Raw genomic sequence first — 24484 nt, 5'->3', positions numbered from 1 at the left:
AGGTCTTTGCACACGTTAGGCAAATGCTCTTTCACTGAGCTACATCCCTACTGTTCCCCCCAAGGGTACTGTAAAACCACGAAAATAACCTGTACTTTATCAAACCATGAATTTATTAACATTTATATTCATAGGAACTCCTGGTTTCTTATTTTTTTCAATGGAGTAATGCCTTCCTATCACGATTTATTTTGAAACTCAAGTTGTAGAGCTAGCTTCTGTGATATTTTGCCAAGTCCCTATCTTTCCTTGAGCATATCCTTATTTTCCACCTTGACATGATTTTCCAGGCTTATCTTATATTTTCCCTAATGTGAAGTAAATCAGCCATTTTCCCAAGGAGACCTGCTTACCATTTTTTTTTTTTTTTTTTTTTTTTTGCAGAGAATGATCTGGATGCTAGGCGTCTTCATTATTAATGGTGTTATTATGAGTTGAATTATGTCCCCCTGAAACATGTTGAGATTCTCTCATTCCCCTGCATGTGACATTATGGTAGTCCCCCCCTTATCCACAGGGGATGTCTGAAACTACAGTCATAAACCCTGTACAGACTATGTCTTTCTTTCCCTATGCAAATATAACAAAGTTTAATTCCTAAATTAGGCACAGTAAGAGATTAATAACAGTAATAACAACAAAACAATTATAATAATATATGATATTATAATAAAAACTGTGCAAATGTTCTTTCTTTCTCTCAAAATACTTTTGTGTGTGTGTGTGTGTGTGTGTGTGTGTGTGTGTGTGTGGAACTGGAGATTGAACCCAGGGCCTCACAAACACTCCACCACCGAGTTATGTCCACAACTCCTCAAAATATCTTACAATACTATACTCAGCCCTTTTTTTTCTTGTGATGATGTGAGACGATCCTATGCCTTTGTGAGGAGATGAAATGAGGCAGTGTTACCCTACTACCTGAGTCACTTGAAGCTAGGTGTAATGGGACATGCCCGTAGTCCCAGCTACTTGGGAGGCTGAGGCAGAAGGGTCACTTGAGCCCAGAAGTTTGGGGCCCGCCTGGGGAAACTTAGTGAGATCCTGTCTCTAAACAACAATAACAAAGAGTTACTTAAATTATTTATTTCTAGAATTTCCCTTTTAATATTTTTGGACTGTGGTTAGCCAAGGATAACAGAATGCAGAAAGTCACACTGCTGCCAGGTGTGGTGGCATATGTCTGTAATCCCAGCAGCTCAGGGGGCTGAGACAGAACAATCAAAGCCACTTAGTGAGGCCCTAAGCAATTTGGTGAGACTCTGTCTGTAAAGAAAGTATTAAAAAGGGCTGTGGATGTGGCTCAGTGGTTAGGCACACCTGTGTTCAATCCCCTATGCCAGAAAGGAAGGAAGGAAGAAAGCAAGCCAGCCAGCGACACTGCTTAGAGGAGGGTTTACTGTATTTGGAAACAGTGTTTTGTAATCAAGTAAAGATGAGGTCATACTGGATTAGGGTCAGCTGTAAATCCAGTGGATGGATCTCCTTATGAGAAGGTCATGGGAGGACACAGGGACATGAAACACACGATGATGGAAGCAGAGATAGGAGTGACCCTTCTACAAGCCAAGAAACATCAAGGATTCTGGCAACACCAGGAGAAGCCAAGACACAAGGAACATCATCCCCTAGAGCCTTCAGAGAAGGCATAGCCCCTGCCAGCATCTCAATTTCAGATTCAGTTCTCCAGGACAATAAGAAAATAAATTTACATTGGTTTTAAGCCACCCATGATACAGTGGCTGGGGGGAAACTTGGAGGGATATTACTAAAGAATATGTGAATATATGCACACCAACTTATTTTACCAGTATTTCTATATATATATACATTACCTCTATCTCTATATATTGAAGACCCTAAGTCTACATAGATGTGTTCAGTTCTAATGCAACACCAGAGTTCATTATAGTTTTTGCCTTTCCATATCTGTAAATTCTATATCGCATAGTGAGAAACCTGGCTCCCATCATTTGCCATCCATATGTCCATGTATTTGATCCATCTTTCATGGGTGACAATCTCCACCACATCCTCCTTCACACAGCTGCTCTGTCTCACTCTGCCCATGCTCTGACACCTGGCCAGATCATTCGCCAGAGGGACATTCTCCTCAGAGCCTGGCTGTCCCGTGTAGATCTCCTCCTTACCCTGCTCTGGTTCTCACACCCCAGGCCACACTGGACTGCTACATCCTGGTTTTAAAAATATTATCTAAATAATACACTTTGGAATTTTCTTCTGCAATCTGCATTTTCCACTCAAAATTATTCTTTTTTTTTAATTGGTTCTTTTTAGTTTCACTCAACACTGTTTTAGCAAACTTCATACACGTTGATGAACAGAAGTTTAATTCATTTACGCATTCAGTCATGGGATACTTCATTGCTCTGTATGGACATTCCATTGTTTGCAGGTTTTTGCTATGACATCTCTATCATCTGAATAATTGTCCCTTGGTGCACACTCAGGCAGGAATTTTTCTAGGGCACATCCCTGGGGATGAATTCACTGCATTATAGGGTGTGTGCTTCATCACATATACTAGGTAATGCCAAAATGTTTCCCAAAATGGTCTGATTCTCTCACCAGCTGAGCTCAAGTAGAGCTTCTATTGCTCAGCATCCTCAGCAAGACTTGATACACTTAGATTCTAAAAATGTTGCATTGCTGATGGTGTGAAGTGACAGTTCCCTTTGATTTCCATTGCCCTTGTTCTCCTTCCTGAGCATCTTTCCCTGTGTTTCCAGGACATGAAATACCTGTTGATGTCTCTCCCTTTTAAATCTTTTGTTAAGCCAATACCTTTTTATTGAGATTAATTATACTAAAAGTGACCTATTTTCCATGAATTTTAATATACCATTTAAATTTCAATGTGTCGCTTATCCTAACAGTTAACATAGCATTATGTTAATTTATCATTTGAAAATACCCATAAATTTAGTGTCACTTAAATATATTTTAAATATATCATTTAATAATCATTTGCATTGATATACTGCCATAAAAATGATTATGTAATCTGTGAATATTAGTACTATCATTTCATTTTTTCCCAAATTTGCATTATATTGCACAAGCAAGGATTTCACCACATATTAATAAATGCAATAATGAAGAGTATCTTTACCCTAGAAACATTATAGAGTATGCTTCCAACATTCCCCATTAAGAATGATGTTTGAAGCCCAGCATGATGGTGCACTCCTGTAATCCCAGCGACTCAGGAGGCTGAGGCAGGAGAATCACATGTTCAGGGTCAGCCTCAGCAACTTAGTGAGGACCTAAATAACTTAGTGAGACCCTGTCCCAAGAAAAACAGGCGGGGGGGGGGGCACTGGGGAAGTAGCTTAGTGGTAGAGTGTGCTGGGTTCAATCCCCAGTACAAAAAAATAAATTAAAAAAATAAAGATTCTATTTCTCCTGGCTAGAAGTTTTTGTTTGAGATACTGTGGAGTTAAGCCAGGGCCTCATGCATGCTAAGCAAATGCTCTACCACTAAGCTACATCCCCAGCTCTTTTAAATTTTTACTTTGAGATAAGTCCTCACTAAGGAATCTGGTCTCAAACTTGTGATCCTCCTGCCTCAGGCTCCCGAGCAGCTGGGATTCCAGGTGTGCACCACCACTCCCAGTGTGAGGAGGGTTTGGGGTTTGCTTTTGTTTTATAGTCATAAGTAGTCGCTGAGTTGTATCAAAGGGTCTTTCTGCAGCTCAGATGATCATATATTTTTCTCCTTTAATCTGTTAGTGAGGTAAATGTGGTAAATAATTATAACTATAGGCTTTCCAATGTTAAACTACCTCATATTTCTGGGATAAATACCATTCACTCACACATGCCTGTGTGGGTGTGCTCACAGGCACACACACCACTGAGGGACCCAGTCCTACAAATACCCTTTATCTGAAAAGCAAGTGTCCCATTTAAATTCTCATGTTCCTGCATTTATTTGAGGCATCGATTTTGCCGATTTATCAACATATTTAAGATTTTGAAAAAATAATTTTTATCTTTTATTTTTTTTACATTATTTCAGCAGGAAGGTCAGTTGGATTTTGTAGATTCAACTTATTGTGAGAAAAGTGCAAATTCAATTTCCCTTATTTTCTAGAAGCACAGCCATGCATTAAAAAGTCAGTCTTAATAATGATAGGATATAGGCCTAAGTATGTGAGGCATTGGGTTCAATCCTCAGCATCACATAAAAATAAAAAAGGTATAGTGCCCATCTACAACTAAAACTTAAAAAAAAATAACAATGAGATACAGATATAATTTAGGAGGGGACTTTGAATTATCCATTCAACCATATTTTCAGAATCAAAATTTTCTAATATTTATCATTTCTAGATATTTATTATCTAGTAATTTTATTTATCATTACTAGATATATATTTATTGAAAACTATTCTTTTTAAATTTTTTATTAATATATTTTTTTAGTTGTAGGTGGACACAATGCCTTTATTTATTTATTTTAAAGAGAGAGAGAGAGAGAGAGAGAGAGAGAGAGAGAGAGAGAGAGAGAGAATTTTTAAAAATATTTATTTTTTTTAGTTTTCGGCGGACACAATATCTTTCTTTGTATGTGGTGCTGAGGGTCGAACCCAGGCCTCACACATGCCGGGCGAGTGCACTACCACTTGAGCCAAATCCCCAGCCCCTTTATTTATTTTTATTTATTTTTATGTAGTTCTGAGGACTGAACCCAGTGCCTCATACATACTAGGCGAGCTTTTTTTTTTTTTTTTTTTTTTTAAAGAGAGAGTGAGAGATGGTGGGGGGAGAGAGAGAGAGAGAGAGAGAGAGAGAGAATTTTTTTAATATTTATTTTTTAGTTTTCAGCGGACCCAACATCTTTGTTTGTATGTGGTGGTGAAAATTGAACCCGGGCCGCACGCATGCTAGGCGAGCGCAATACTGCTTGAGCCACATCCCCAGCCCTAGGCGAGCTTTTTTACCACTAAGCCACAACCCCAGCCCCTGAAACTATTCTTTTTTTATTGTTTCTCTAATAATTTATATACTTTTTCCCTTCTAAACCCCAAACCTTTGTGCTACAATTTCTTCTTTTTCATACCAATTTTCTCTTCTCTTTGAGAATACTGGTTAAAATTGAAGTTTTTTGCTTTTCCCTGCACTAATCCTGTTGTGTAGGGGCTAGTTAGTTCAATCCTACATCTTGTGCTAATATGTCTAATGAATTTTTTCATTAGTCACTGCTAACAATTGGCATGGATTATCTCAGCAATTATTAATTTTCAATTTCTCTAAAGGAGGTCCCCACCTTCAATAGGACAGACTCCTATTGTCCACCAAGGACTAGATTCTGAGGAAGGCAAGGCCCCTTTGACTCTGAATTATTTAATTAGATTCAGAACAGGCATAATAGGATATAGACTCATAGTGTTTCATATCGATAAACGTTCAGGTTTTATTTCCTTCCACCTAAACCCGAGGGAAGGGGAAAAGGAAGAAAAGATGAAGGACCTAAATAACTTAATGAGACCCTGTCTTTGTTCTTATATAGTAATAGCTATAGGTGCATACAAAAAGACACATTTGTGAGTCTTTTGCAATCAGATGTGACCAGGTGACCAGGGGTTTGCCAATGAAATACGAGAAAAATGGATGTGTGGTATTTCCAATGGTAGGCTTTAAGATATTGGACATAGCTCCTTTTCCCTGATTATCAGATGAGAGTTCCACATGACAGCTTTGCTTCAACAAAACAAATGTGATCTAGGCAGAGCAACAACATGGAAGGAAACAGGTCTGACCTGACCATGTGGAGAGTGGCTCCCCCACTATTCTGAACCGTAATCGGGGAAATATACCTTTTCCAAAAGCTGCTGTGCCTCTGGGTTTGTTATAGAGATCAGGCTTCACTCTAATAGATTACACCTTTTTGTATGCCTTCAACTCCAGCCCAGACATGCCAGTGAGAGTTCTCAGGCAACAAAAATCCTATATTAACACCATATCTACTCTGAGAAAAACCTAAGCATTGAGACTACACCCATTTCCTCTGCATGTTGAGTTTTTTCTCTTGAAAAATATTATTCATTTTTTTATTTATGTTTGCCCTTCTCAAAATATTCCTAAAATGATTATGGAGCTAAAACCTGGTGGACTTCTTGGCTATGGGTTTTCTCTTCCTACCCAGAATCCAGGATGGTAGTCAGTGAATAAACAAACTGTTAATATGAGTGCAATATATACATTAAAAAATCAGTTGGATGCAGTGGTGCACACCTGTAATACCAGTGGCTTGGGATGCTGAGGCAGGAGGATCACAAGTTAAAAGCCAGCCTCAGCAACTTAGGAAGGCCCTAAGCAACTTAGTGAGACCTTGTCTCAAAATATAAAAGGGGATGGGAATGTGGCTCAGTGGTTAAGCATCCCTGGGCTCAAATCCCTGGTACCAATAAAGTAAAATAAAATAGAAGTTATCTGGTTATAATGACCTCACAAAATAGCCAAGTCAGCACTGTTCTCTTTTCCAATTGTTTTTTTTTTTTTAAGAGTTGTTTTAGGAAATATTCTCCAGATTGTGCTTCACATCAAGAAAAATGTAGGGCATGTTGACAATGGTGGCAGGCTAGAATCCAGGACATAATAAAAATGAACTGGATGCTCATTTTGCCAATTTAAAAAAAATGGTAGAAAGCCATCTCTTACCAATGACAGGGTGCCACAAACCAGCACACTAGTATGTACGAAATACCATTAAGTTGATCAAACCAATTGAATGCACTTGTGGCAAAGAAATGGAAATGCAAAAATTGTCATAGACAGGTATGCAGTCAGGCTCAAAAAGCCCCCCAAGCCTGTGCCATTCCTGTTCCCATTTGCATTTTATTTCATTGCTTGTATGTGTCAGAGAACACAGTCCAGAGTAAGGCTGAGGACCCAGCTGTCCTGGACACGGGTGAGCAGAAGCCATGTGATGGCAAATCTTCTATCTTGATCTTTTCTTCCTTTTTCTCTTCCCTTGGGTTTAGGTGGAAGGAAATAAAACCTGAATATTTGTTGATACGAAACACTATGTGAGTCTATATCTTATTATGTCTGTTCTGAATCTACTAAAATAATTCAGGGTCAAAATGAAGGGCCTTGCCTTCTCAGAATCTGTGTCAATTCTATACTTCAAATGCCCTTTGGATTTGCACTTCTCATCACCACCACCCACACCACGATCCAGAGCAGAAGTGCTGCCATGTCCTGAGGCTTCATCTTTCAGTTTAATTGAAACTGGACTACGTGTTTTTCAGTGTTTGTTCCTTGAAGTTGGGGCTCTTAGTTTCATGTAGATGTTATCTTCTTCTGTAATGTTATTTTACTTTGTTCATTTTGGTAAGTGTTAGAATGGTTTTAGAAACATGGCTTTTTTTTCCCTTCATGTCAGCATTCTAGTCTTTTAGACATGTTTTAAAGCCATTGAGTGAAAACGTGCCTGATGGCTGGAGCAGAATCTGCCAAACTGAATCCAACTATTGTCACCTGGAAGACTTACCTGCTCTTAAGACACCTCCCCTGGCTGAGCGCAGAGGCCCATGCTTATAATCCCAGTGGCTCGGGAGGCTGAGGCAGGAGGTTATGAGTTCAAGGCCAGACTCAGCAAAAGTGAAGCACTAAGCAACTCAGTGAGTCCCTGTCTCTAAATAAAATACAAAATTGGGCTGGGGGTGTGGCTCAGAGGTCAAGTGCCCCTGGGTTCAATCCCCTATACCAAAAAAAAAAAGGAAAAAAGACAGCTCCCCTATCCCCTGCAACAACCACATTTTTACTCAAACTTTTTATACCATAATTTACTCTTTTATTAAAAATTAGGGTTTTTTTATGATATTAAAATAACACATAGTTGTTTTAGAAAACTTGGAAAATACAAATATATATAAAAATGAATAAGAATAATCCATAATTCCACTACCAACCAGAGTTAATCATGCCATAAATATTAAACACTGAAATTTAAGGTTCACTCAAACTTCAAAAATCTAGTCATGGACTGTCTTCTTCCAAAGCATAAATGTCTTTTCCCATAGGAAATAAAATATAAATATATGACATTAAAAAACCATACTCAGAATAAGGTCTCTTTACAAAAGTAGTTTCCTACAAAATTTCCATTTTCCAAATTCCTCTGAGTTAGACTCTAATACAGACTACTGCACATTTATTAAAATAACAACGAGAAGAGAACAAAACAGAGGAAGAAAGGCAGGAGCTCATCTCCAGACTCCCCCACGACTCCTCATGCTACCACTTTTCTTCCGTGCAGGTTTTTCAGTCTTAGGGACTGTAAGGCGGCGAGGGACAGCCTGGGAAGGAATCTGAAAGTTGGGGAAAAGAGAAGGGAAAGTCAGTGTGATATACTCCCAATCCCCCCACCCCACAGAGGAAAGGCACAGAGAGGACCAGAAGCAATCACCAAAGGGAAAAGAAAATCTATGCTCTAGCAAGTGGGAACTGGGATTGGAGGGGCCAGGCAAGGGGGAGCTGGAGCCAGCCAGGGAGTATCAAGAGCTGAAGAAACTGGGCAGTGAGATATCTGCTCTCCCCTGGTCCCTGCTGGACTTGCCCTCACCTCTTTCCGGGGGATCTCACCCAAGCGGGAGTCTGTGTTTCTTCTGGGGATATTCTCCCCTCGGCCATCAGTCCTGCCACACACATCAACAGTATGAAGATGCAGGAGTTATCCCCCCAACTCTACCCAACACTGGATGGAAGAAATACTCCCCAATCTGTCTCTCAAGAAGAAATATCAGGCCAGGCGTGGTGGCACACACCTATAATCCCAGCGATTCAGGAGGCTGAGACAGGAGGATTACAAATTTGGGGCCAGACTCAGCAATTTAGTGAGAATCTAAGCAACTTAGTGAGATCCTGTCTCAAAATTTAAAAAAAAAAAAAAAAAAAGGGGGTGGGGGTGAGGGTAGGGATGTGGCTCAGTGGTTAAGTACCACTGGGTTCAAAGAAGAAATGCCAGATGTGGTAATGCACACCTGTATTCCCAGTGACTTGGCAGGCTGAGGCAGGAGGATCACAAGTTCAAGGCCAGCCTCAGTATCTTACTTAGTGAGACCCTAAGCAACTTAGCAAGACATGTCTCAAAATTATATGTGTGTGTGTGTGTGTGTGTGTGTGTGTGTGTGTGTGTATTTATGAGACTGGGGATGTATCTCAGTGGTAGAGTATCCCTGGATTCAATCCCCAGTACCAAAAAATGAAATAAAATGAGAACAAATGCAATGAAGCTGGGAATCAAATTGGAGGAGATATTAGTGGAATCAAATAATAAATTATATTAGATAAGTAAAAATCCTAGGATTCTGAGATTTGAGCTGCAGGGGGAAGAAAAGAAAAAACTAAAGTGCAGAGACATGGGGAAGAGGGTTTTGATATTGTCCTGTTTTCAGTAAAGAAAAATGCAGTAGAAAGGAAGAGGTAAAATAAAGTGAGAATAGTGAGAGAAGATTTGTGTGCCTTTGTCTCATCCCTCACTTTCCTCCCCAGAAAGGAATGGAAGACTCTACTCAATAAACAATATCCCCCTGCCTGATCCATCTTCCTAGTGCACATTCTACCCCCAAATCCCTCCTCCTCCCTCCCAGGCTGTACCCGCTGTTTTCCAGCCTCTTCAGATAGAGCAGCAGGTCCTCAGCAGGCAGAGCCCCCCAGCCCCGAGCCTGGTACAGTCGTAATAGCTGAGACACCTCCATCAGCTGGCCTGACGAGCTGAGACCATCCATACCTGTGAGACATGTCAGTGATTGTCATAACCCTAGGACACCTCTTCTAGGCTTCATCCCATCTCCCTAAGAATCCAAACCTGGGACTTTCTTTCTCTGACAAAACATGAACAGCTTACCTCTCTCTGGGGAACCAGTGCTGGGACCATTGCCTTGTGAATGGGATGAGGGAAGCTCCTGGACCCGGAAAAGACTAGATGCTGTGGCTAAGGGGACTTTAGTTTTATGGACAGGGGGTGGAAGGCGTGGCACTTGAGGAGCTTCCTCCCAAGATGGGACAGTCGGAGGACCTAGCAACAGAAAAGAGATCCATAAATAGAGAATGGAGCCAAGAGCCAAAGGAGTTCTACCACCTAGTAGCTCCTCAACATCCATCCTAAATCACTAACACCCACCTGTCCAGGTCCAGCCCCAACCTCCTTGAGGGCTGGAACTTACCAGACTTAGGGAGCAACGGGTCAACAGAGGGGTTCTCACTGCTCTGGGGTACTGTCTCCAGCAGCTGGGGGGATAAGACAGTAAGGTTCCCTAGGGGACTGATAAAAGAGGGAGATACCTAGGTATTGAGAGGAGTAGAAGCTGCTGAAGTAAGGGCTAAGGTCGTTGGCTTAAATTCTAGAAGAGAATTATGCACTGGGGATGAGATAGACTGAGAGAATATGAAGATGGGACAAAGAATTAGCCGTAAAAACTGAAGGAAGCCAGAGTACTGGATTCCTAGAGTGGGAAAGGAAAGGGAACAAATAAATAAGGTGGTCTGGGTGGAATCTTTTACCTGCTGCAAAAAATTCTTGAGGCCCTCCAGCTGAGGAGGAGGTGGTAGCCCTTGCTTTGGGAAGCCATCCCCATCGGATCCAGGATCTTCCTCAGGAAATGGCCGTTCTGCTGTGTGATCAGGATGGAAGGCCCCAAGGGCAGAGAAGGTCCCAGCTATAAAATGAAATAGGCATGCATGGGTGCATGTGTGTGGTAAGGGGAAGGGGCAGCTCCACAAATCAACTCACCAAATGCTCAGAAGAAAAGGGCTTATTAAACGTAAGAAGTACATCACAGCAAGGAGATAGACAATAGAAATTTAAAAGAGCTGGAGTAAAAAGGGTCAGAGGGGCCTGGGAGATAGTACAAGTGTATTCTAAGACACAAGTGTAGACAGAAAAAGAAAGCAGTGTGGCTCAAACTCTAGATAAAAACACCATAAACTCCTTAAAGAACAGAAAGACTTAATTCTGTTGCTTCACCAGAACATGTCCCTAATCTTTTGTTACTATTATTATTATTGATACATAATTTAAAAATTATAATAAATTTATACCTCATTCTTCTGTTTCTTATATTTTTAGTTGTAGATGGACACAATACTTTTATTTTATTTAATGTGGTACTGAGTATCGAATCCAGTGCCTCGCATGTATTAGGCAAATATTCTACCACTGAACTATAACCCTAGTTGTCATGTTTATATAACCCAGGACACCTCCAACCACAGATGACCAAACCTGGGGTGGACACCCACATCCAAGGTCAGCAGATACAATGGAGGGCTACCAACCCATCCCATGGCCTCTGTAAATAGGACTTAAGAAGCTGTTGCCAGTGTCTCTGTAAATGTCTAGAGCCTCGCTAGAGTCAGTTTCAAGGCAGGCCAACCCATGTGGAGGCCAAGGGTAAGAGGAATGAGAACCTTGAGTAATTTATAAGAGATTGTTGGTCTAGCAGGAGAAGGAGCAAGTGTGCAGGATGAAGCAGAGTCAAGAGACTATAATAGGGAGAGCACCCGTATTCCCAATACTAGTTCTCTTTCAGTCTAGCTACATCAAATTCCCATGAGATTGCCCTCCCTTTATCTAATCAATGTGAATGGGTTTCTGCTCCTTATACTTAATGATTATTAAGTTGTCTGGGAAACCAAATGTTCAAGTCCCAGCCAGAAAGAAAGCTAGGTAAAGAAGGCCATTCTGTGCATGAAAGGGGAACCCCAGTGACTTCTGTCCTCAGTTACCTGTGGGTGGAGTGAGATCTGGTTTGGGCTCCAGGGGCTGGAAGGAATGCTGGCTCTGGAAAGGGGGGCCCAGCAGGAGGCTAAGATCCGGGGAGGGGGTGCAGAGAACAGGAGGCACTCCAGACAGTTCATCCCTTGCTTCCCTGCTCTGCTGCAACACTGGCTTCAGGGCCACAGCTACAGAAGGCATGGTCCACATCCTCCTCTCTCTCTTCTCTGACTCTGGAAGGCCAGGACTACAGGGTCTGACAGAAGGAACCTAGCCAGGAGAGAGGCAGAAACAAGAATCAAAGTCCAGTAGGTTCAGGGATGAGACATGGTACAGACACTTGAACAAAATTATAAACTACTTCCTTAAAAGAAGATTGAGTAACATCTATTCACTTTCTATCAGAGTTTAAACTGTTTATTTTGGATCTTATAATTATTTCTACAGATCTTATGTAGTTAACAAAGACATACATTGTATTTTAATGATATTTACTATATATTGTTTATAGATGTAAAATATAGAAAACAACTTTATGGTCATCAATAAGCACTTGGTTGAATAAAAAGTTATACAGCTGTAGACATAAGGCAACCATTTGGGATGTGGGGCAAGCACAGTGGGTACAAGGAAGAATGGGAGATGCTCAAAACACCAGTTCAGTGGTTGCTTCTTTGGAGGAGACTTGATAACCTGAGGCACAAAGTTAGGATGGAGATTACTTTTCATCATATATCATTTTTTTTTAAAGAGAGAGAGAGAGAATTTTTTTTTAATATTTATTTTTTAGTTTTTGGCGGACACAACATCTTTGTATGTGGTGCTGAGGATCAACCCCGGGCCGCACGCATGCCAGGCAAGCGTGCTACTGCTTGAGCCACATCCCCAGCCCTCATATACCATTTTAATGGATTTTTATTTTTATCATGTGCATATGATTACCTATTCCAAAAAAACATTTTAGTTAATAACAAAAATTTCATAATTAAGAAAAGGAAGTAGGAGATGCCCACGTAAGAAGGGCTAAGGGGAAGACTCCTTACTCTACTGTAGGGTAGGACTTAGCAACAATTTTTAGTCCTTACTCCCATAATTCATTCAGCTGTCATTCCATCATATGAGTATTGCATATTATTCATCACCTTTTGGTACTAGGAGAAGACAGTTATGTTCAATGGAATGGGTTTAGTTCTGGGTGAGCTATGGCAATAGCAAAAAGGTTTGTTTTGGTAAGACTTTTGAAAGGTCACAGATTTTTCCCCTCTGATGTAGACCTTTCTTATGATTTCCCTTGGGGGGAAGCTAGACTTCCATAAATGGAATCTAGAACACAACCCTGAGAAGCTTAGCTCATAGGGCAATGCCTACCGGAGGGTTAGGAGGTGGGAGGGTAGTGCTGAGCAGTTGGTTGGCCTCCTCCCAGTGGGCCTGCAGCATGGTATGGAGTCGCTCCACCAACTCCACCCTTTGCTCCTCCAGCTGTTGGTTCCCACTCTGCAAGTCCCGCACTCGTGCTTGCTCCCGTGCGAGTCTGAAGAAAAGAAGAGAGGGTGACTCAGGACTTCAAGGATGCACACACCTCATAACCCAGGTCTACCTTCCATTCTACAAAAATTTTTCCCTCTGCTTCCAAATGCCACCCTCTCCTTATTCTATCTGAATGAAGAGCTGGAATAAAATGTCAGACATATGAAATTCTGAAAGGTGTTATGCCAATTTAGAAGACAGCAAATCTACTGAGGGACGGCTCTTTATCAATTCCCAGCCTGGGCTTTACTAACTAGGAAGGGACTCAGGCCTAAAAGGGACATTCCAGGGACCAGTACCTGAGTTCATAGTCCTGAGCCACTTGCTGCTGCCGTTCTTCTCGTTCTGCCATTTCCACCTTGAACTGAGCCAATTGAGTAGCCAGTTCCTGCTGGTGCTGTCCATTAAGGTCCTGCAGCTGCTTCCTAGGAGAGCCAGGGTGAGAAAAGGAAGGATGAAACTGGAGACAGAAGAAATGATCATGGGCTGGGGTTGTGGCTCAAGCCGTAGAGCGCTCGCCTGGCATGCATGCGGCCTGGGTTCGATCCTCAGCACCACATACAAACAAAGATGTTGTGTCCGCCGAAAAACTAATAAATAAATATTAAAAATTCTCTCTCTCTCTCTCTCTCTCTCTCTTTAAAAAAAAAAAGAAGAAGAAATGATCAATGAGAAAAAGACAAAATATGTGCAAAAGAGGGAGAGGTGAATAGCCACAGTCAGCCAGCCTGGCCACAGCACAAAAGAGATATGGAAAAGCTGGAGATCTGAAGATGGGCTCCCCAGAAACAGACACTGTAGTGAGGATTTATGGAGAGTGATTTATTTAGGAAGTGTTCCCAGAAAAAACTGGTAGGAGAATGAGGTGCAATCCCATGGAACAGCTCTAGATATAGCACAGGTCATATCTCAGTATTGTCCCAACAAGGAAGCTGAACACTTTCTAGTCTGGCACCCTGGATGAAAGTCCCAGAACTTCTGACTCTCCATGAACATCTGATACAGCACTCCAAAGAGCACTGAGGTCCTGATTGAAGGGAGCAAAAGTACACTGGGGCCAATGTTTGGAAAATGGCAAAGACCTCTGAGAGAACATATGGGCACAGCACTAACAACACCTGTTGCAGCATACAGTAAGTCCCAAGTACCTGTGATGCTCCCTGAGGGAGGCTGCTTGCCGTAGGTTGCTCTCCTGAGCCTCAGCCAGCCGCTCAGTCACCCGCTGCTCCAGCTGCACAGCCAGATCTGACTCCATCTGGATCCGCTGGCTCTCATACCGGGCCTGTGATTCAGTAAAATAAGGTGGGATAATAACTCAATTCTGTTGAGCTTAGAAGAGAATCTAGGATATTATGTAGACAAAAATCTAAGACCAACTCTCCCCTCACCTGCAAAAGGGATGAAGAACAAGAATTTTGCCATAGGAATAAGAGGCTTTCTTAATAAACTATGCATATCTTATATGTACAAAAAAGCAAAAATGACTTTGGACAAAAGAAACATATTTTATTAACCCAAGGCAATGTTTGACAGAACAAATAAATCTATGATATACACCTGAGATAACGTATATAGTACCCCTAGTACAGCACCTGAAACTCAGTAGGCACTCAAAGTCAGCATCTCTTTCTCCATAAGCAGTCAGTTTATAATTGCTATCTCCATTTTCTCACAACACATTCCTTCTTCAACTCACTGAAATCTGATTTCTGTTTCAGTAGAGTTTAATTCTAAATTCTATAGGTTTCATTTCTCAGTCTTTATCATATATATAATCTTACTGCAACTCCTGGCACCACAGGTCTATGCTCCCTTCTGCAAACTTTCTGCCTCAGCTCTCCTTATACTACTCTCTCCTAGTTTTCATTCTCTCTAGAGTCTAGATGACTGTTGTGCCTCCCACTGCCTGGAAAGGTATCCTTCATACTCTTCTGCCATATGCTAACATTACAGTTGCTGATGATTTTACTTACACATACATGATAAACTTTAGCATTTAGGCCAGATTTTTGCTACAATTTTATCTTAACACTTCCTAAATCTTTATTTTTTTTGGTGCTAGGGATGGAACCCAGAGCTTTGTGCATGTTAAGTGAACACTCTACCATTGAGCCACATATCCCCATCCCCATAAATCTCCTTTTAAAAAAATATATTTTTTTTTGTTGTAGTTGGACACGATACCTTTATTTTTTTTATTTTTATGTGGTGCTGAGGATAGAACCCAGTGCCTCACACATGTTGGGCAAGTGCTCTACCAGTAAGCTACAGCCCCAGCCCATTAATCTCCCCCACCTTTTTAAAAAAATATTTATTATTTTAGTTTTTGGCGGACACAATATCTTTGTATGTGGTGCTGAGGATCGAACCCGGGCCACATGCATGCCAGGCGAGTGTGCTACCGCTTGAGCCACATCCCCAGCCCCTCCCCCTCTTTTTTTAATATTTATTTTTTAGTTGTAGGTAGACACACAATATCTTTATTTCTTTTTTTTTTTAAGTGGTGCTGAGGATCAAACTCAGTGCCTCATGCATGCTAAGCAAGCACCCTATCACTGAGCCACAACACCAGCCCCTGTAAATCTCCCCTTTTAACTTAGACATTTTATTTAAGATTTAACCCCATATACCAGTAACCAAATAATGAGTTAGACACATCTCAAATAGACCACACCACCCCAAATTCAGCGCATTTAAGTGTTTTTCTTTCCTTTTTTTTTTTTTTTTTGGTACTGGGGATTGAATCCAGGGATGCTTAACCACTGAGCTACATCCCCCCAGCCCTTCTTTCTTTAACTAGAGATTGAACCCAGGGGTACTTTAACACTGAGATACATCCCCAGTCCCTTTCATTTTTGATTTTGAGATAGGATCTCACTAAATTGCTGAGGCTGGCCTTGAACTTGTAATCCTCCTGCTTTAGCCTCTCAAGTTGGGATTATAGGCGTACACCATGGTACACAGTTCTACTCTCTTACCTTCTCTTCCTATTATATTTCTTGCCTCAGTTAATGGTACCTCTGCCTACCAATATATACCTGAGCTATGTGAAACCTGGAGTTATCCTTGGCCCTTCTTACTTCTTTACTCCCTACTGGTCATTCAATTTGACTTCTTGACTTGTTCTCAAAAACCCATCAATTTGCTCTTACCACACAGTTTACACATAAAAAGAGGTCCATAAAGGCCAAAATTCTAATTAAATGTAGAACTGAATATTTTGACTCCCAATTCAGTGCTCTTTGCTCTTCAATATTATGTCTTCACTAGACTCTGTCCAACTTTTTCCTCCATTCAAAGGATAAGCAAACTACAGCCCAGTTCAGCCCTCCACTGCCTGCTTTGTAAATAAAGTTTTACCGGGACACAGTCATGCTACTTGTTTACAGAACTATCTACAGCTACTGGTGTAACAGCATAGTCAAGTGGTTGCAACTGAGACCACACAATTCACAAAGCCAAAAATATTTACTGTCTGGCCCTTTACAGAAAGTTTGCCAAGTCTTGCTCTATTACATGACAAGGGTCTGTCTATTTTGACTTTAAAATTCAAAATAACACTATGTGGAAATTATTTTTCCAAGTTTAATTATATCTGACAATTTGTGATACTATTCTGTGCCAGGTCGTGAGCTGTTCTGGGACTTTCATAAGTAAATAAAGGAATCATTGCCCTTCTGGGTCCCTAGCCTACTCAAGAGGAATTAATACAAGTTATTCAAGTAATCAGTTACACAGCAGACTGTTAAGATTGGAATCAGGTCTCTGACAAAAGCTTTCACCTGCTCTTATAGCTGACCATTAGGTGTAGTGTCATCTCTTTTAAAATAACATGAAGTTTTGTTTTGTTGTTTTGGTACTGGAGAATGAATCCAGGGATGTTTTACCACTGAGCTAAACCCTTTTATTACCTCCAGACCCTTTTATTTTTTAATTTTGAGACAGGGTCTTGCTAAGTTGCTGAGACTAGCCTTGAATTTGCAATCCTCTTGCCTCAGCCTCCCGAGTTGCTGGGATTATGTATCTGGCATTCCTAGGTATCTTAAATAGATTTCACTCTATTTAAGTCAATTTTCTGCTAAAAACAACACTAGGTCAGTCCGATATTGTGGGAAACCATCACTCAGTGGAAAATGGTCTTATACTTTTTTACTTTTTAAATTTTTAGTTGTACATAGGCATAATACCTTTATTTATTTTTATGTGGTGTTGAGGATTGAACCCAGTGCCTCACACATGCTAGGCAAGCACTTTACCACTGAGCTACAACCCCAGCCTGGCCCTGTGTTTAAGATAGAACACTATTCACACTACCTAGAGACCACTGATGGAATGAATCCAAAATACCTGCAAAAAGATTTTCTGTCATGACTACTGAGAGGTACTCTGCCTCAGACCTACTTCTCTCAACCAGAAAAATCCTCAAGAGCCCTCGGCTGCTGACCTGCACCAAGCTCATTTCCAGCTGCAGTGCATCTCTCTCTCTCCGTGCTGTGTCTAGCTCCCCTTCCAACCGCCGCACCTCAGACTGTACCAATGCCAATTGCTGCTGGGCCTCTCGGGCTGCCTGGGCCTCCCTCTGGCTATTCCCCTAAGAAAGAAAAATCAAATGTAATAACATACCTCACATCCTATCTCCTGGTTACCTCTACTCCCCAATTCATCATCCCAGGCCCTAAATAAAACCCAATTTTTCTCTCTCCTCCCATTTATTTCCCATCCTTGTTTAATGTTGCTCTTCAGTCTTCCACATATTTGATATTCCCAGCCCTTCTTGCTAGCACTATACTTACTCTCAAGCCTGCTTTCCATGTATAGCTCTTCACTTTCCACCCCTGTCCCTCTGTCCCTATTTATACCTCATATTCTGGCATCCAAATCCATCCTTTAAATTTCCCCTTCATCTGTTCCCATTCCCCAATTCTTCTAACTGCTACTTTTACCTTCTCCCTTTCCAGCTGTGCCTGGCCTTCCCCCTGCAGTGCCTGGTAGCGTTCCTTAAGCTGGTGTTCCTGCTGGGCCCAGGCCTGCCGCTCTTTTTCTAGGGCAACCTGAAGTGCATCCAGCTTTAGATGCTCATTGAGTTGCCCAGCCCGAGCCTCGTCCAGTTCTTCCTGCAGGGCGCGGCACCGCTGCTGTTCGACCTCTAAGCTCAGGGTCAGGCCTTGCCTCTCTTCTTCCTAAAGCCCCAGGAGAAAACCAAGATCCCTAGTAAGCCCTTAAGAGATCATCAGCTTGCCACTGCCACCTCCATAAAAGGTGCCCACTAAGAATGATGCCCATTAAAAATATGACAGTTGACAAGTTCACAGGATTATAATATAGTAGATAAGAACTCCTGTCCTAGAGTTCAGTAGACCTGGATTCTGAATCATAGTTCTAGCATTCATTTATACTATGTGTTCTAAGTCACATTATTATAATCCTGTTAGCTTGTCAACTATTATGTTTCTAATGGATATAATTCTGAGCAAATTATTATCTACAAAATATTATCTACAAAATGTAGATAATAACAGGGTCTGCCTTGTAAGGATTAAAAGAAAAAGAGTATATATGTAAAGGATTGGCACAGTGTCTGGCACACGGTAAGTACTAACACTTAACAATTACCACCACCATCATCAAAAGGAATTCCACAAAGATTAGAAAAATCCCACCTCTAGTCAGGAACCAACCAAACAGCAGCCACCATCAGCAATGTCAGAAGTGGCCTAAGTTGGCAAGTGCCAGCCTATTGGTAGCAAGTATTTATGTGTCACAAGTTCCAAACATGACCATTAACTCACATGGGCAATCACCTGATGACTTTAGTGCTAAGAAACTTGAGTCTCATCCCAGACCCTTTTTGGCTATGCAGAGATTTACCAAACTAGCTGAACAAAATCACCTAGAAAATTTCTGAAAATGTTCCAATTCACCAACCCACAATATAACTACTGAATCAAAGTCTTTGGGGATGGATTCCTGAAATCTGTATTTTAAAACAATTCCCCAGATGTGGCTTAGTGGTTGAGTGCCCTTGAGTTCAATACCTAGTACCCGCCCCACTCAAAAAACAATTCCCCAGATGATTCTAATATTCCAATAAGGATACCATTTGCAGCATCTCTCAACCTTACTTGGTGGTAAGGACTTTTTTGGTAGAATACCTAGTAGAACTAGTGTTCTAAGGAACACAGCTTGGGCAACACTATCCTGGCACAACTCAAATTATAAACTCCCATAATCCACCAATAGCCCATAGTGCTCTAGAAGTAACAGTCTCCACTGGAATTACCCTAGCCCAGTCTTCTCACCAGTGCCTCTCTTTCCCGTTGCTGCAATCTGGCACCTTCCTGCTCACGATTCAGGGCCTCCAAGGCCTCAGAAAGACTTTGTTCCAGGCGGGTTACTGTCTTCCAGGGAGAGAGAAATACAGGACAGAGGAAATGAGGAAAACCTCTCTATACTGTGCTTCAAAAATCATTAAAAATATAAACTTGAAACTTCAGCATTAACTAAGTGACATGAGGGTCAAAGAGGAAACTACACGGTGTGGGGAAAACTGGGAGGCCAACTGAGATAGCAGAAACAAAGAAGGTAGAAGAAAGAGAGGGCAAGAAAAACTGTCAGAGCAGTACTCCAAGACAGAGGTCCATCTGTTGGGAACTCTTAACTCCAAAGCTATTTATTTCCATCTAGAATCTGTAACTTAAGTTATAAAGCCATATGATCCAGGTCATCCACCTCCTGCTGTTTGCTTCTAGTGAGTTCTGCTGCTTGGCGTTCCTCTTGAAGTCCTCGAAGCACTTCTGTCCGTTCTGCCTCATGCCGATTCCAGCCCTCCACCACACGGGCCAGGGTCTTGAGAAAGGCAAGTAAGATAGAATTTCAAAATAACTTTTTTGTCCTCTTTCTACCCACAGGGGCAGGGTCAACAGTCATCTTATTCCAATGGTCAGTAAACCCACCCCTCATCCTAACTCTTGGCATGCACAAAAAAACAAACCCTAACCTCCCTTAATTACTATTCCTTAATGATCTCCATGGACATACCCACCCGCCTTTTGCTACCCTGGCACCTTGTCCAGTTGCTCAATCATGATATCTTTCTTGCGGTCAGCAGCCACAGCCACGGCTAACTGTTGCTGTAGCTCCAGCACTCGGGTCTGCAGGCTCTGAATGTGGCGCTCACAATGCTGGGAAGGAGAGTGAAGAGTCTGGGTATTGCTTATCCTTAGCACCAAACTTTCTAGCTCCTCTATAGAGAAATGGGCTAGAGAGAGGGAGCCTGGGTCCCAAGAACAAAATAGGTTTGGAGAGGGAGAATCAGTAATTCTAAAGCAGGAAACTTGAGGCCTAAGACTTCTAATACCTTCTAGGTTTTTCCCTTTCCTGATCTCCTGAGAAAAATTTCCATAAACCTTTTGGAAGAGGCATAGTAGCCTATACTACAAAGCACAGTAAGTTCCTTAAGGAGCTCAGCAGACATAGTGATTAAACATAGCAAGGATAGTGGGCATGGTGGCACATGCCTGTAATCCCAGCAACTCAGAAAGATGAGGCAGGAGGATTTCAGGTTTAAGGCTAACCCCAGTAATTTAGTGAGGCCCTCAGTCATTTAGTGAGACCCTATCTCAAAATTTATTTAAAAAAAATTTTTTTTAAGGGCTGGGAATGAAGCTTAGTGGCAAAGTGCTCCTGAATTAAATCCCTATTACCAAAGAAAAAAAGGAAGCCTTTATATCTCACCTTGCGACGGGTATGCTCTGAGTCCAGTGCATCTTTCAGCCCCTGAAAATCTGGGGGATTGAGTGGGGGCCCTGGCCGAAGGCTAGTATATCGAGGAAACAACTCCTCCAGGGCCTGGGCTGAGCTGGATGGAGATAAATCCTGCAGGGGCCGGGTGCTGAGCAAATCAGATAAAGAATGTTAGGGTTGGAAATGCCTTTGATATCCACTAGTCCTACAATGACAATTTATAAATAAGAAAACTGAGACCCAGAAAGGGCAAGAGGCTTCTCCAAAGTCATAAAGCTAAATAGTGCTAGAGCCATAAATTGCAAGCACATTAGTCTATGATTCACTCTATAATGCTCCTTCCTCTATACCACACTCTCTGCAGTAACCATCCCAGCAGAAACAAGCTAACTGTTCTGGAAGAAGAAGGGCTGATGTTAAGAGATAGCCAGGTAGTAGGTGGCTGCTTCCCAGGTGCCAGAGGGGTATAAAGGAATAAAAGTAGGAAAGAAAATATGAAAACTGAAAGCTAAGTGACTTCTTTCCTAAGAAGTCCAAAAGCAGTCAGGGGAGAACTAAGAAATAGAACACATAGATTCCTAGTAAACACATAAGCCAGGAGGACCCCAAGAACTCACTTGAGTAAGGTAGCTGTGCTGTCACTGTCAAAGGAGTCTTCACCCCGTCTCTCTGAGGCAGCACCTGAAATGAGGGGATCCCCTGCACACAGCCCAAGGGGACCACATAGCCAGGGTCAGATAAGGATAAGAACAGTGACTATTTGAAGAAGAAGAGAGGAGAGGGACTTCCTTTCTACTTCTGCCACTCTTCACCCTCTCCCCCAAAGAACAGATGCCTTTAATCCTGAAATCTCTTGTCTCAGAGGTCTCAGTTTGCACCCATGCTTTCTCCTCTAGTTTCTCCTACCCCTTACGTCTAGGCTGTCCTTCAGAACTGTATGGAAGGGGTTTACTCACGATATACTGCATCACGTGAGGTTTGGAGCATGGTCTGAAGCTGACCTCGAACACTTTCCATCTCAAATATATGCTTAGAACCATCCTAGAAAAAAAAGCCCCATGGAAATATATATAACCTTATAATCTACATTCTACCTACTGTCAGGGTAAAATTTTTACTTTAGCACCAGAAAATCTAGAAAAGTGAAACCAATCCATAAGGTCTTAACCTTTTTTTTTTTTTTTTTTTTGGTTCAGGGATTGAACTCAGGGGCACTCAACTACTGAGCCACATCCCTGGCCCTATTTTGTATTTTACTTAGCGACAGGGTTTCATCGAGTTGCTAAGCACCTTGCCATTGCTGAGGCTGGCTTTGAACTCATGATCCTCCTGCCTCAGCCTCCCAAACGGCTGAGATTATAAACATGCACCACCATACCCGGCATGGACTTCTTAAATCTTGAGTCAGAAACCCAAAGGCCTATAGAAACCATAAAAATAGTGCAAATGAATAAAGTGGGTACATGTAAGAAAAGGGTAGTAGAAATTCTTGCTAACTAAAGAGCAAAAGCCCTAAAAGTCATGTAGCTCATGGTTACCAGAGTTCAAATTCTGGAAGTCCTAACCAGTCTGTACATTGATTATGACATCTTTTCTATCCAACACAAATACATATTTTCTTTATAATAGGTATAATTGATTAAACCATGATTCAGGGATTTATATGCCAAATTTTGATCCATACAATCAAAACAGAACTGAGCTGGAAGGATCTTAGCATACTTTGCTGCTATTCTTAAGTCCCCAGTTCCCTCTTCGGACCAAGAAACCTTATCCCCATTCCCATGTCCAGGTCCTAAGTTATAGGACACCAACCTACCCCACAGTGTGTATGTCTCTGATTTAAAAAATAAACAAAAAAAATAGGGAGCTGGGAGTGGTGGCATATGCCTGTAATCCCAGCAGCTGGGGAGGCTGAGGCAGGAGGATCTCGAGTTCAAAGCCAACTTCAGCAAAAGCGAGATGCTAAGCAACTGAGTGAGACCCTGGCTCTAAACAAAATACAAAATAGGTCAGGGGATGTGGCTCAGTGGTCGGGTACCCATGAGTTCAATCCCCAGTACCAAAAAAAAAAAAGGGGGGAATTTTTCATAATTTCCCAAATTATGTGTTCCATATCATTGCCTGCCTCATAAACATTTATTCCCAGGAACAAGCATGACTGAATATGTAGTGTAAAGAAAATTGAAATTCAATCAACAGAGCTAACTTGCAATCCCAAGGCTCTTGTGTCTAGTACCTTTGGGGTTCCTAAGACACACCTCCTCACCTTTTTCTTCAAGTTGTTCTCCAATCCCAGGGACAAGCTGTGACTCAGCTCTTGGGCCAAACCTTCTAAGGCCTCATGAGGAGGTGAGGAGGCAGAGGCTAAATACAGCTGGGCTCGGGCTGTGGCCTCTGCTTGACGGCTGAGTTGCAAAGAAGCATAGAGCTGGGAGGTCACCTCGGAGGACACTTGGTTCAGCCCAGTGGGTTCTGACGAATCACTCAGGAGATCCTCTGGCCGGAGAGGTGAACTGGGTCTGGTAGCTGAGGTTGCCATAAGTATACATTAAAAATAACCGGTGACAACAGAAAGCTGAGAGCTCCTGGTTCAGCTTTGAGAGAGTCCAATGGGAAAACTTCCTTGGAGAAGGAAGATTTGGGAGAAGGAAGGAAGACTCCTTGGTGGATCCCGGCTGAACAAGGGTTTCAAGGCTTTCTGGTCGGATGAAAGGTTTCCACCGTTTCTAGAGGCCATGGAGAGGGTAAAGGCATTCCTTTTCCCAGCTCCTGGGAATGGTGGAAAAGGAGAGTGCAGCACAGGGGAGGTAAGGACATAAGACCTATAGAGAGGAAACAGCACCACTGCAGCTCCTCTTCGCAGCTAGAGTGCTGGAAGCTGCAGACCAGTTTCGGCACAAGTTATCTCTAGTCAACTGGGCTCTTAATTCTCACACCCAGAACGTGCAAATTGAAAGGGACTCCAAACCAGTAAGGTCCAATGTCTATACCACAAGAGCTCCAGTCTCGCCCTTTGTCCGTCCCCGCCCACTTCACCTGTTCTACCCAGGGTCAGTTAGTTCTCTTGTATTTCTCCTCCAATCCCTCCTAGAAAGTCAAAGAGAGGATCCCTAGAATCACTCACAATTGCCCCAAAAGAAACCTTGTGAACTTTCAGTCTCACTCTGAAACATCCCTAAAAAGCATGTCGCACTTAAGCTTGAGTTCCTTTACCGTGACCACCCGATTCCGACCACTCTCCGCGACTCCAGTCCTCAGCCCCCAACTTGCCAAGGTGGAGAAAGGGACTGCGGCCCTAACCTGAGCCTGGGTTGGAAAAGACCAAGGTCCCCCGATTTTGCGCGGTCCTCCACGATCAAAACCGTTGGCAGCCGCCGGCCGCCGCCCCGCCTCTTTCCTTGATGACGTCACCACGCTCGCAGAGGCTCACACTGCATTTGAAGTCTGGGAACCTGATCGCGC

At 42.2% G+C, this 24484-nt stretch overlaps 1 protein-coding gene across 7 annotated transcripts; it reads right to left on the bottom strand.

The window, feature by feature from the left end:
* Positions 1 to 8016: 8016 nt before the first annotated feature.
* Cntrob (centrobin, centriole duplication and spindle assembly protein) lies at positions 8017 to 24407 on the bottom strand. 7 transcript variants are annotated; one of them, XM_076869380.1, is made up of 19 exons: positions 23289 to 24400; positions 21976 to 22060; positions 21637 to 21718; positions 21011 to 21167; positions 20341 to 20457; positions 20006 to 20122; positions 19576 to 19674; positions 18220 to 18456; positions 17721 to 17867; positions 14425 to 14558; positions 13576 to 13701; positions 13118 to 13280; positions 11761 to 12019; positions 10537 to 10691; positions 10200 to 10263; positions 9881 to 10051; positions 9631 to 9763; positions 8597 to 8669; positions 8017 to 8342 (listed from the first exon to the last, which is right to left on the bottom strand). In XM_076869380.1, exons 1-19 carry the CDS (start codon positions 23559 to 23561, stop codon positions 8238 to 8240), a joined length of 2697 nt encoding a protein of 898 aa, XP_076725495.1. In that variant the 5' UTR covers positions 23562 to 24400; the 3' UTR covers positions 8017 to 8237. The 7 variants fall into 7 exon arrangements, with proteins under 7 accessions (XP_076725495.1, XP_076725498.1, XP_076725496.1 ...); XM_076869383.1 differs by having other exon boundaries at positions 21972 to 22060; positions 23289 to 23364; XM_076869381.1 differs by having other exon boundaries at positions 8222 to 8342; positions 8617 to 8669.
* Positions 24408 to 24484: the final 77 nt, after the last annotated feature.

This window comes from Callospermophilus lateralis, chromosome 11, assembly GCF_048772815.1.
Source record: "Callospermophilus lateralis isolate mCalLat2 chromosome 11, mCalLat2.hap1, whole genome shotgun sequence".
Taxonomy (NCBI): domain Eukaryota; kingdom Metazoa; phylum Chordata; class Mammalia; order Rodentia; family Sciuridae; genus Callospermophilus; species Callospermophilus lateralis.
The sequence above is the reverse complement of the archived record's forward strand: the minus strand, read 5'-3'. Positions and strand labels throughout refer to the sequence as shown.

What these genes read in the sequence shown, in the direction of transcription:
- Cntrob (XM_076869378.1), bottom strand. Translation starts at nt 23,561, where the DNA reads ATGGCAACCTCAGCTACCAGACCCAGTTCACCTCTCCGGCCAGAGGAT. An exon ending in TGATTGAGCAACTGGACAAG is followed by an intron (nt 20,123 to 20,340) that starts GTGCCAGGGTAG and finishes GCCTTTCTCAAG; the next exon opens with ACCCTGGCCCGTGTGGTGGA. An exon ending in TCCCTCAGGGAGCATCACAG is followed by an intron (nt 13,702 to 14,424) that starts GTACTTGGGACT and finishes TGGCTCTCCTAG; the next exon opens with GAAGCAGCTGCAGGACCTTA.